Below are 13,381 nucleotides of genomic sequence, written 5' to 3'. Positions count from 1 at the left end.
AGTGTCCAATTTCTTGGTCTCCCCTGACTCTGTAGCTTTGTGGCATGCCGACTGAACATCAAGTCTTTGTGCGGAGGGAACTGTGAGATGTGTGTCAGAGGGTACTGGGAAACCACGGCTCACACGTCCTCCACATAGCATACTGATGCTAAATGACCATGTAATCACCATACTGATGCAGCGGTCTCCCAGCTGACTGTGTCGTCACAGGAAGCTTGGCCTCAAACTCTCTCTCTCCCTCCCTCTCTCTCTCTGAGAGGAAACTAGGGCTTTTAATAGTAACGGAGTCATGTTGCAGCAGTGGTGTTGCAGAATCCCTATCCCACAGTAGGAAAAACAGCCACCCAGTCAAATGGATCTGACCTCCTACTGAGAAACAGCCCTTTTTCCAGCTTTATTGTTGGTTCAGCAACAACCGTAGAGAGAGTAGGCTTAAAGTGGAACTCCCCCAGTGCTCAATGCTCTCTGACTGCGTTGTTATTCTATTGTCAGCTGGGAGGGGTTAGGGGGGGGGCATACAGTAGTGCTGTGGAAGATGGAACATACCAGAACGGAACAGACTGAACCCACACGGGGCTGCCATTTGACTGTTGACCTTAAAACTAAAGAGGCCGATGATTAGCCAGGCATGATGACTTTCTTGACCTTATCTTATGTCTTTGTCAGCAACACAAAAGCATATTGGACTTATACTTTGTCATGTCATTGTGGTACATGTCATTGTGAGGTCCAAATGTATTTGGACAATGGCACATTTTGTTGTTTTGGCTCTGTACTCCAGCACCTTGGATTTGAAATAATACCATATGAGGTTAAAGTGCAGTCTGTCAGCTTTAATTTGAGGGTATTTTCATCCATAACGGTTTAGAAATTACAGCACTTTTTGTACGTAGTCCCCCCATTTGAGGTGTTTCAGATTGTTGTGCCCAATGGCAAATAATGGAGTGTGTTATTTTAGTCACTTTTATTGTAAATAAGGAAATATGTTTCTGAACATTACGGATAATCATGAATGCATGATGAGTGGGAAAGGCATAAATATCATACCCCCACAAAAATGCTGACCTCCCCTGTTATTGTAAAAGGTTACCATGTCTTGGGGGTATGATCTTTGTGCCTCTAACTTTCTCACTCATTATTCACGATTCATTCAGGATTATCCGTAATAATGGTACCATCCACATGAATGTAGAAGTGTTCAGATTAAAACACTTTTTTTTTTTTTTTCAATAAGTGTCTCTAAAATGGAACAGTAATTACCTACCATTCATTTCAAATGGGCACAACATAATCTGAAATACAACCAAAACAAACTGCAAATGATTCCAAGTCTTGTAGAGTCACAAGCTTGATGTAGTCATTGTGTGTTATGTATATCGGACCAAATACTAAACTTTTGATGACTTTAATGCACATACAGTGCATTCGGAAACTATTCGAACCCCTTGACTTTTTCCACATTTTGTTACGTTACAGCCTTATTCTAAAATTGATTTTCATCAATCTACACACAATGCCCCTTAATGACAAAGCAAAAAACGTTTTTTAGATATTTTTGCAAATGTATTCAAAATAAGTATTCAGACCCTTTGCTATGAGATTCGAAATTGAGCTCAAGTGCATCCTGTTTCCATTGATCATCCTTAATGTTTCTACAACTTGATTAGAGTCCACCTGTGGTAATTTCAATTGATTGGACATGATTTAGAAAGGCACACACCTTTTCTATATTTTTATTTTATTTTACCTTTATTTAACTAGGCAAGTCAGTTAAGAACGAATTATTATTTTCAACGACGGCCTAGGAACAGTGGCCCACTTGGAGTTTTCCAAAAGGCACCTAAAGAACTCTGACCATGAGAAACAAGATTCTCTGGTCTGATGAATCCAAGATTGAACTCGTTTACCTGAATGCCAAGTGTCACGTCTGGAGAAAACCTGGCACCATCCACACGGTGAAGCATGGTGGTGGCAGCATCATGCTGAGGGGATGTTTTTCAGTGGCAGGGACTGGGAGACTAGTGATGATTGAAGGAAAGATGAACAGAGCAAAGTACAGAGAGATCCTTGATGAAAACCTGCTCCAGAGCGCTCAGTACCTCAGACTGGGGCGAAGGTTGAACTTCCAACAGGACAACGACCCTAAACACACAGACCCTAAGTTTTTGAATGTCCTCAAGTGGCCCAGCCTGAACTTGAACCCGATTGAACATCTCTGGAAGGATCTGAAAATAGCTTAAGAGGATCTGCAGAGAAGAATGGGAGAAAGTCCCCAAATACAGGTGTGCCAAGCTTGTAGCGCCATACCCAAGAATACTCAATGCTGTAATCGCTTTAACAAAGTACTGAGTAAAGGGTCTGAATACTTATCTAAATGTGATTTTTTTTATATACATTTGCAACAGTATGGGGTATTGTGTGTAGATTGCTGATGAAAAAAAAAATATTTAATCCATTTTAGAATAAGGCTGTATTGTGACAACGTGGAAAAAGTCAAGGGGTCTAAATACTTCCCGAATACCCTGTATACCTGAATTTGTCCAAATACTTTTATTTCCATAAAATGGGGGGGGGGCTATGTACAAAAGTACTGTATTTTGATCCTGATGTAGATGACAATACCCTCAAATTAAAGCTGATCACCTCTACTACAACCTAGTAATTGTATCATTTAAATTCAAATTGCTGGAGTACAGAGCCAAAACAACAAAAAATGTGTCACTGTCCAAATACTTTTGGACATCACATTAACTATTGCAATGCCACAGAAAATGGTAGATTTAAGGTTGGCCACAGCAAACTTGACTGATATGATTAGTCACTCAGGTATTCTAGCATGGTCAGCCATACTGCACCATTGATGAGCCCCAGTCCGATGGTTTAACGAAGGCCTTGCATAATGATCTCTTGAGGGACCCTGTGGTCTTCTGACTGCATTCTAATGCAGATCTATGGCTCTCCAACCACCACAGGACCAGTATCTTTACTGTGCTAACAATCTGTCTCACACTGGATCAATAGCCAATCAACTGGCTGTTTGTTTGCACGTGAAAAAAACCAGCATCCACGTGACTGGGTCTGGCTCGACATGGTTCTGGATGGTTGAACCATGGTGATCTTTAGCGCTTAGTATAGACCGTGTCAGTTTTGTGAAGTGAAAACTTTGACGGTATGGAAATGTTGTAGTTTTGTCAACTTTCTTTCTGTCAATAATTATTTGAAATCACTAGCTCATCTGGCCTCTGTGTGATCTTCTGTTAGACTATCTAGTATTTGTAACACCTTGCTGGCTGTGGGCCACCTTCAGCGCTAGTTCTACCTGACGTGATCTGACCTGAATCGGTACAAACTGATCACGTTACCAGGTGAGCCAGAGGGCTCTGAAATGTTCTATCCCTAGTCCTGATGGGGAGGAAAGAGGAAGAGGGGGATTCGAAGTGATAGAGTGTGAGATGAGTGCCATCAGGAGGTCTCGTTTTCTACCACTCCACCCCTTCCGCCCTCCCACCCCTGCGGTCTACCCTGACAGCGTCTGCTGAGTTGGTGTTCAGGGGATGTGATTGCCTTTTACATAGCTAGACTGCTGCTCCTACCCTACCTGTAGCAGTGGTGATGTGTGCAGCTGGTCTAGCACTTTAGGTGCTGTCCCGACACAGTAGTGTCTAAGCATTGTGGTTGCCCCACCTAGCAATCTTTAGATGAATGCACTAACTGTAAGTCACTCTGGATAAGAGTGTCTGCTATAAATGACTATGTAAATGTAAAGGACATGGAGGAGAGGAGCCATGCAGCCCTGTGTTCTGAAGTAACCTTGTTTGGTGTTACAAATCATGTCACAGGGTTACTGAAGGCCATTGATTGGTCAGTTTGGTTTCTGAAAACGTCTGAATGGTGTCACGAACCGACTCAAAGCCCGTAACAAAGGGAGACAACGTGGAGATAAGGAGTAGCAAAATATATATTTATTAACTAAAGCAACTAAGTATAATATACAATGGTGTGTGTAATCAGTAGTCAGTAGTGTAAGTCAGTGTTTTGCATGAATGTGATAATGCAGGGTGATGAAAGGTGCCAAAGCAAACAAACAAAAGGCCACCAAGAACCACAACACAATCTACAAAGGGTGTCTGCATGGAGAGAGTCTCCTCCATGAATGTGGAAGAGGTCTATTTATCCTGGGAGACACCTGGCCCAGGTGTTTCCCATGTAGCTGACGACCCTCTCAACTCCGCCCACCGGCATCCTAATAAGGAAACAAGAACAAAGACAGAATACGGCAGACAGAGTGGGAGGGTCGTCACATTCCCCCCCATAAAACCGGGGACCAACAAGGACCCCGGAACAAAATCCCAGCCTCCAAGTTCCAAATTGACACAGCCTCTGTGCCCCAAATTGATGAGGGTTTACGTGTTCACACTTACAATTTGCCCCAGCCAACCTCCTCCCCAGACCTCAGCAACCTTCGCACAGGAAGCAACATTTAAGAGGAAAGAAAACAAGACCAGGAGGGAGCAGACAGGACAGAGAGAACATGACAATACGAAACAATGGTCAGTCACGTAAACATTAGGAACAGGGCGCACGAGAGAGCGCATCAGCAATCACGTTTTCAGTCCCCCGGATGTGCCTCACATCGAGATGGAATGATTGTAAAAATAAACACCATCGCATTATCCTCTGGTTTGGACACATCATGGACCTCAAAAAAGTGAGGGGGTTATGGTCGGTGTAGACCACAATAGGTACTACCCCCGACCCGACATACACTTCGAAGTGTTGTAGCGCCCAAATGAGTGCTAGCGCTTCCTTTTCAATAACCGAATAGTTCAACTGATAATCGTTAAACTTTTTAGAAAAGAAACTAACAGGCCTCTCAATCCCAGACACATCTGCTTGCAGCAAAACTGCACCTGCCCCCACATGACTAGCATCCATCTGCAAGGTAAATGACAAATCCATGCGAAGAGCAGCCAGCACTGGAGTTGAGGTAAGCAACCTCTTTGAATCTTCAAAAGCGTGTTGACAACGAGTAGACCAAACGTAAACAGCCTTAGCTTTCAGCATATCTGTCAAGGGAGCGACCACAGTAGAGAAGTTATTACAAAAACTACGGTAATAACCAATCATGCCCAAGAAACGCATCAGTTCCTTTTTAGTAGTTGGTGGTGGAAAAGCATCAATAGCCACCACTTTAGCCCGAACAGGACGCACTTCACCCTGCCCAACCACTTTTCCAAGGTATGTAACGGTCGCCTGAGCAAACTCACATTTTGCCAGATTGATTGTGAGGCGACCCGCAGCCAGACGTTCGAACAAGGCTTGAATACGGGACAGATGTTCTTCCCAAGTATCTGCATAGATCACTACATCGTCCAAATAAACAGCGCACCCGGTCAGACCGGCGACAACCCTGTTCATAAGTCGCTGAAAAGTGGCAGGTGCATTGCGCAGACCGAAACTCATAACTGAATACGAGTACAGACCAAAGGGTGTAATAAAGGCAGAGATTTCACGTGCCCTACTCGTCAGTGGCACCTGCCAATAGCCTTTTAACAGGTCAAATTTGCTCACAAACTTAGCTGCACCGACTTGATCAACACAGTCCTCCATCCGAGGAAGAGGAAATGAATCTGGCTTTGTGACACTGTTTACCTTACGGTAGTCCGTACAAAAACGGTTTGTTCCATCCGGTTTACTGACCAAGATACAGGGAGAAGCCCAACTGGAGAAAGAAGGCTCTGCTATCTTACTCTCCAGCATGTACTTGACCTCAGCATCCAGACAACGTAGTTTCTCTGAAGAAACTCTATAGAGAGGTCCCGGGTCCAAATCCCGGATGAGCCCCCACTTGTCACGAACCGGCTCAAAGCCCGTAACAAAGGGAGACAACGTGGAGATAAGGAGTAGCAAAATATATATTTATTAACTAAAGCAACTAAGTATAATATACAATGGTGTGTGTAATCAGTAGTCAGTAGTGTAAGTGAGTGTTTTGCATGAATGTGATAATGCAGGGTGATGAAAGGTGCCAAAGCAAACAAACAAAAGGCCACCAAGAACCACAACACAATCTACAAAGGGTGTCTGCATGGAGAGAGTCTCCTCCATGAATGTGGAAGAGGTCTATTTATCCTGGGAGACACCTGGCCCAGGTGTTTCCCATGTAGCTGACGACCCTCTCAACTCCGCCCACCGGCATCCTAATAAGGAAACAAGAACAAAGACAGAATACGGCAGACAGAGTGGGAGGGTCGTCACATTCCCCCATAAAACCGGGGACCAACAAGGACCCCGGAACAAAATCCCAGCCTCCAAGTTCCAAATTGACACAGCCTCTGTGCCCCAAATTGATGAGGGTTTACGTGTTCACACTTACAATTTGCCCCAGCCAACCTCCTCCCCAGACCTCAGCAACCTTCGCACAGGAAGCAACATTTAAGAGGAAAGAAAACAAGACCAGGAGGGAGCAGACAGGACAGAGAGAACATGACAATACGAAACAATGGTCAGTCACGTAAACATTAGGAACAGGGCGCACGAGAGAGCGCATCAGCAATCACGTTTTCAGTCCCCGGATGTGCCTCACATCGAGATGGAATGATTGTAAAAATAAACACCATCGCATTATCCTCTGGTTTGGACACATCATGGACCTCAAAAAGTGAGGGGGTTATGGTCGGTGTAGACCACAATAGGTACTACCCCGACCCGACATACACTTCGAAGTGTTGTAGCGCCCAAATGAGTGCTAGCGCTTCCTTTTCAATAACCGAATAGTTCAACTGATAATCGTTAAACTTTTTAGAAAAGAAACTAACAGGCCTCTCAATCCCAGACACATCTGCTTGCAGCAAAACTGCACCTGCCCCCACATGACTAGCATCCACCTGCAAGGTAAATGACAAATCCATGCGAAGAGCAGCCAGCACTGGAGTTGAGGTAAGCAACCTCTTTGAATCTTCAAAAGCGTGTTGACAACGAGTAGACCAAACGTAAACAGCCTTAGCTTTCAGCATATCTGTCAAGGAGCGACCACAGTAGAGAAGTTATTACAAAAACTACGGTAATAACCAATCATGCCCAAGAAACGCATCAGTTCCTTTTTAGTAGTTGGTGGTGGAAAAGCATCAATAGCCACCACTTTAGCCCGAACAGGACGCACTTCACCCTGCCCAACCACTTTTCCAAGGTATGTAACGGTCGCCTGAGCAAACTCACATTTTGCCAGATTGATTGTGAGGCGACCCGCAGCCAGACGTTCGAACAAGGCTTGAATACGGGACAGATGTTCTTCCCAAGTATCTGCATAGATCACTACATCGTCCAAATAAACAGCGCACCCGGTCAGACCGGCGACAACCCTGTTCATAAGTCGCTGAAAAGTGGCAGGTGCATTGCGCAGACCGAAACTCATAACTGAATACGAGTACAGACCAAAGGGTGTAATAAAGGCAGAGATTTCACGTGCCCTACTCGTCAGTGGCACCTGCCAATAGCCTTTTAACAGGTCAAATTTGCTCACAAACTTAGCTGCACCGACTTGATCAACACAGTCCTCCATCCGAGGAAGAGGAAATGAATCTGGCTTTGTGACACTGTTTACCTTACGGTAGTCCGTACAAAAACGGTTTGTTCCATCCGGTTTACTGACCAAGATACAGGGAGAAGCCCAACTGGAGAAAGAAGGCTCTGCTATCTTACTCTCCAGCATGTACTTGACCTCAGCATCCAGACAACGTAGTTTCTCTGAAGAAACTCTATAGAGAGGTCCCGGGTCCAAATCCCGGATGAGCCCCCACTTGTCACGAACCGGCTCAAAGCCCGTAACAAAGGGAGACAACGTGGAGATAAGGAGTAGCAAAATATATATTTATTAACTAAAGCAACTAAGTATAATATACAATGGTGTGTGTAATCAGTAGTCAGTAGTGTAAGTGAGTGTTTTGCATGAATGTGATAATGCAGGGTGATGAAAGGTGCCAAAGCAAACAAACAAAAGGCCACCAAGAACCACAACACAATCTACAAAGGGTGTCTGCATGGAGAGAGTCTCCTCCATGAATGTGGAAGAGGTCTATTTATCCTGGGAGACACCTGGCCCAGGTGTTTCCCATGTAGCTGACGACCCTCTCAACTCCGCCCACCGGCATCCTAATAAGGAAACAAGAACAAAGACAGAATACGGCAGACAGAGTGGGAGGGTCGTCACAATGGCCAAACCAAAGAGTGACTGAGGGTTTCAGAGTGCATGTCGTCTCTGCCAGTCGTGTGTAATAGACATGTCCCTGGGAGTCAAAACAGTGACATTGATGCGATCTGACAGGAATTCAACTTGTCTCTTTTCCTGTAATCGCTGTCGCAGGGAAGGGACAGTATGTAGTTTTGACCTATTCCCTGAGGAAAATGGTTTATAAATCTGCAGGACTAGGTTGAGTATATCTGCACTTTTACTTTTGAATTTGTTTGAGGACATTGACTTGTTTGTCAAAGAACTGTTCTGGATGTCATCATTCATCTCCATTGTTATGTTGTGTTATGTCATGTCGTAGTATAGCCTAATATAAATCTCCCCCCAAATATCTGTTTCTTTGTAACATTCTGCATACAGAGGTATATCAAAACGCTTTTAGCCAGGGAAAAAAGGTAAGGCCCACACGACCACAAACTCTTCAGATTGTTATAATGGGGCAGATTAATACGCAGAACTACGTAGGGGGGGCTATTTCAAGCTCTGTGCTGCGCTCAGCTCGCTGCCAAAATATTTAGCAAGCTGCAGAGTTATGTAAAGTGTGTGTGTGTGTGGGGGGGGTGTAGCAGTTGAATCCCCAAGGTCTGAGCTTGGAGTGTTCCGGGCTCCCTGTTCTAACTGTTCGTTCTAAGTCTGTTCTGTCTGCCTAGCTGTGCTGAGGGCTCTTTAACGTAGTGATGTTTTCTTTGCTCTGTCGCTATAGCCTGACTGTAAAGCTGGAGCACATTCCTCCCAAGGCGAAGTACAGCCATTTGCATTAATTCATTTACCTCTTGAAGAGGTGTTTTGAACAGAAGAGGTGTTTTGAACACTGGTGTACCTGCCTGCTGGGAGGATGTGAGCTAATTCAGTAGGAAAGGTTACATGGTTCAGTTCACTAATGGATGGCCGCTAACGCTAGTCCGTCAGTCAGTGTCTGCTTCAACTACAGGCTTTGTTTGGTTGGTTTCCGCACTGCTTTCCTCCTTCATATCAGTGTCTGTCTCTGTCCTCCCCACGTCCTTGGAGTGTCACAGAAGATCAACGTCATAATCTACCCCCCAGGTCATCTGCTCTCTGGCTTTCATCTGCCCTCTGGACTGTAGAGACCCAGTAGGATGGATTAAGACTCAAAAAGCAGGTTACTCACCAGCCGTCTGATTGTGATATTCATCCCCATTTACATACAAGCTTTCATGCAATGTCAGACAGAGAGCGAGATCTGTAGAGCTAATTGTTTTTCCCTGAGGGTAAAGTAAGCTATTGAGTAGCAGGCACAGGCTCTTTTAGATTGCATGCTAGGAACTAAGTCTTGTACTAATTGTAAGTCTCTCTGGATAAGATCGTCTGCTAAATGACTAAAATGTCAATTGTAAGTCGGCCACACACATTGTCCTTAAGTCGTCACCATTTTAAAGCATTATGTCTCGCACTTATCTCCATAAGTTGTTGTTGGCATGGTTGATGTTGTTGTCTGAGACTCTTCTGGCCTTTTCCAGCCCTGACCAAGCCTCATTCTGAGCTTATTCTCAAAGGACTTAATCCTATCTTGGGAAACGTTCATCTTTGAAACTGGAGCTTGATGGGTAAATAATGTGTTGATGTCAATGGGATGTCCCTGTGCAGATTGGAGGAGAGTTTAGTTACTTATTTCACTTGCCTTGTTTCCTGATACCAGGGCTGTGTAGTCTTTTAGTGGACTCCGCCCCCTTCTACCCTCATCAATTCCCAATCGAACCCAATTCCTGGACCACTAATGAGAAGAGAAGAAAATAGGCTTTTGTTGGATGCGTTTGTTGTTGCTCTCTCTGTATTGTGCTGTGCTGTGCATGACCTGAGCTGCTGTGGTTTAATAAAGCTGGCCCTGAAAAAGGAAAAGGGCAGGGGGCAAGCTGACCCAGGAGAGACAAACAGAGCCAAGGATATCAATCGCCTTGAGCTGCTCCTGCCACCTGTGCCGCTACGTACGCTGCCATGCCAACCTGGCTCCATTTCTCCTCTCAATCATCTAACTGTCCCCAGACAGGCTCATGGGAATTAATTTAATTAGACTTTATTTCATTTAAACTCCACGCACAGAGTACACACACTCTCTCTCACACACACACACACACACACACACACACACACACACACACACACACACACACACACACACACACACACACACACACACACACACACACACACACACACACACACACACACACACACACACACACACACACACACACACACACACACACACACACACTCTGGCCCAGGCTTTAACTCTCCAGTTCTGTAGTGGAGGTACTGCACTATAGTGTTCCATACCATTCAGAAGGATCAATTAGGCCCAGATACTGTGTGTACACCGGCTGGGGAAACAGAGGTTGTCACAGACAGGCAAAGATGGGTTGTTCACTGTGTTCCTCCAGACTCCCTGTAGACTGGGGTTATTTACAGCCTGGTACCGGGTACACAACAACAGGCCAGCAGAGCTAATTGAGGAATCCTGAGCCCTCCTGGGTTCCTCTCAGGCATCTTGTTGTTGGAGGCTGTTTACCCGGAGCCAGAGCTTTAGCCGTGCAGCATGGCCCTCTGTATCTACCTCCATCTCCACAGTCTGGCAATGGGGACCGTATTCCCTGGCCGGACGGACGCTCTGCGGGTAATGTTTTCATAGCTCTTGCTGTAGCCGTGCCCTCAGTGGTCGTATCATGTTTTGCTTGACAGGAAGTGCGCAGGGTTTGTTGGTAATGTTTTCATCCCACTGTATCACTGCCGTCAACCCCTGATGCAGCTTACTGCATTGTTATTGAATGTCTCGCTCAGTCATTTAAACTGATGAACACACTGTATATTGGCCTAAAGATTTTCAGAGCAGTTGGAGGTAAGATGTTTGTAAAAAATGAAACAAGGATATACAGTAGATCCAGAAAAGCTCACTGATGTTGTTTGTGTGTCTTGTTCTAGGAGGATTTCCGTAATAAGGTTCAAGATTACATCAAGCACTATGCCAGATGATGACTGCGTCAGCTGCGCCGGCTGCCTGCAACCCCCCCTTTCTTCGACTGCGCAGCTGAACCCCGCCCCCCAACGTCTCGTCAACCAACCAACCGCTGCACATTGCTGACACGCCCTGACTGCAATACAATGACGCTGAAAAAAAAAAAGATTTACAAGAAAAATTGTTTTTTAAAAGTTTGAGGGATTATGCTTTAATTGCCCTGAGTGGCCTAGAGTAATCATGCTGCGTCACCGCAGGGATTGTCCAATGACGGGCCCTCTCTGTGCGTCTGAGCCAATAATAGTGAGCGCATGTGGCAGTGAGGACCCGGGATTTAACCAATCCACTTAGCTGTTATTTAAGAATTGACGAATCAAAGAGAAAGATTCTGTTAGTGTTTCTCAGTTCTAGTGCCTGCCATGTCTGGTTGCAAAGAAAATGCACACGAGCACACACACACACACACACAGAATCCCTTCACACACATTGCAAAGCAAACGCACTCAACTAGTAACTCACAACACACAGCACTTGGTTGTGCAAGCACACCCACCCAGCCACACAAAAACACACACAGCTGGAAAAACAACATCTCTGTTATGTCACTCATTCAAGGCCTGCACTCCCCCGCCCACACCCACCTCATCAGACAGCATGTGAATGACAAGTGCCACCGACCCAGTCAGTCCCCATTCTGTTGTCCACTTCACTCAGCGTACGTCTGAAATGGCACCCCTTTATATTACCCTACTTTTCACAAGAGCCCTATAGGCCCTGGTCAGAAGTAGTGCACTACATAGGGAATAGGGTACCACTTCAGACACGCCCACTTCCTGTCAGTTCTGTTCACTCATCCACAGGGGGAACACAATTTACCGGTGCCCCAGACACAATGTAACACTGTCCAGATCAAGCTCCTAGGAAAAGACTCAAGCTGTACCACAGTACAAGTTCTACCACCACACCTGAACCTTGACCTTATCTCAGCTCTTCTGACCTCTGGGGAAGCCAAGCGTAGAGGGCACTGTGCCTCTGATAGTCTGTCTGTCTTGCTCCATCCCTCCATCCTGACGTTTCTCCTTCCACTCCCTTAGGCCCCACCACCCTCATGCATACTCCTCTGCCCCCATGGAGGTAGAGGGAATACGAGGGCTCTCTTCTCTGCTAGGTAGTGTATGAGAGTTCTCTGTTTTGAGGCAAGTGAGTGGGGTCTCCTCTGTATGCATGTCTGAATGTGTGTGTGTGTGTGTTTCTGAGAGATATGTAGATCTTTGAGTGTGTGGGTTTGTTGCTTCGCTTTGCCTGGGCTGGCTTTGTGCCTGTATGTGTGCATATTGGAACGTTAGATTCAGTGTCATCACTGTATTAAAAAATTGTATTCACATGTTTGCATGAGGCAAAATGTATGTGGCCAGGAGGTGGTGTATTTTACAGTAGGTATGTTAGAGGTGTGTGTGTGTGTGTGTGTGTGTGTGTGTGTGTGTGTGTGTGTGTGTGTGTGTGTGTGTGTGTGTGTGTGTGTGTGTGTGTGTGTGTGTGTGTGTGTGTGTGTGTGTGTGTGTGTGTGTGTGTGTGTGTGTTCAAATGGACAGGGGTTCATGTGACTTGTTTTTAGCATGCTCTGGTTCCTAGCCCCACACTCCTTATTTTACTGGTCCAGCTAGCCTAATTCTCTGTGGGGCTCGGGAGGGTCTGTCTGTTCCTCAGTTTAAATCCTCCTTTTCTTTCTCAGATTGTATATCCATTTTTTAAGATATATTAAAGAGGATATAATAAGGAAAAACATTTACTCATTGTGTTTTTTCTTTCTTTCCACATTCAATGTCCTAATCACACATTCATGGATTGTAATTGCTGGCAACTATGTTAATTGAAAGTTTTTTTGCAATGTTATAACTAGTGGTGCAACAGATCACAAAACTCACGGTTTTGGGTTGCAGAGCGGATTATTTTTCCGATCAGCAAAAAAATAAGAGACAAATATAACTTTGCTATCCATTTATTACTTAAAGAAGACTTAAAGCAAGGAACTTTTCAATGTTTAAATAAAATCTTAAAATAAAATATTCAATACTCAATTGTTAAATTAAAGTGCAATATGAGACATGATACCTCCTTCCTTTGAACAATAGTGAATGAAAAAGAATTGCCTGTGTCCACAT

The 13,381-nt window shown here is 44.9% G+C and overlaps 1 protein-coding gene across 3 annotated transcripts in view; it reads left to right on the top strand.

Moving 5' to 3' along the window:
• LOC124043955 (NEDD8-conjugating enzyme UBE2F) overlaps positions 1-13,002 on the top strand; it is a 91,487-nt gene extending 78,485 nt beyond the window's left edge. For all 3 annotated transcript variants that reach the window (XM_046363134.1, XM_046363137.1, XM_046363135.1), the window contains one exon: positions 11,186-13,002. In XM_046363134.1, the coding sequence (XP_046219090.1) occupies positions 11,186-11,236 (51 nt within the window). In that variant the 3' untranslated portion in view covers positions 11,237-13,002. The remainder of the gene's footprint in view (positions 1-11,185) is intronic.
• Positions 13,003-13,381: the final 379 nt, after the last annotated feature.

This window comes from Oncorhynchus gorbuscha, linkage group LG09, assembly GCF_021184085.1.
Source record: "Oncorhynchus gorbuscha isolate QuinsamMale2020 ecotype Even-year linkage group LG09, OgorEven_v1.0, whole genome shotgun sequence".
NCBI classification, from domain to species: domain Eukaryota; kingdom Metazoa; phylum Chordata; class Actinopteri; order Salmoniformes; family Salmonidae; genus Oncorhynchus; species Oncorhynchus gorbuscha.
This window is presented reverse-complemented; position numbering and strand designations above follow the sequence as displayed.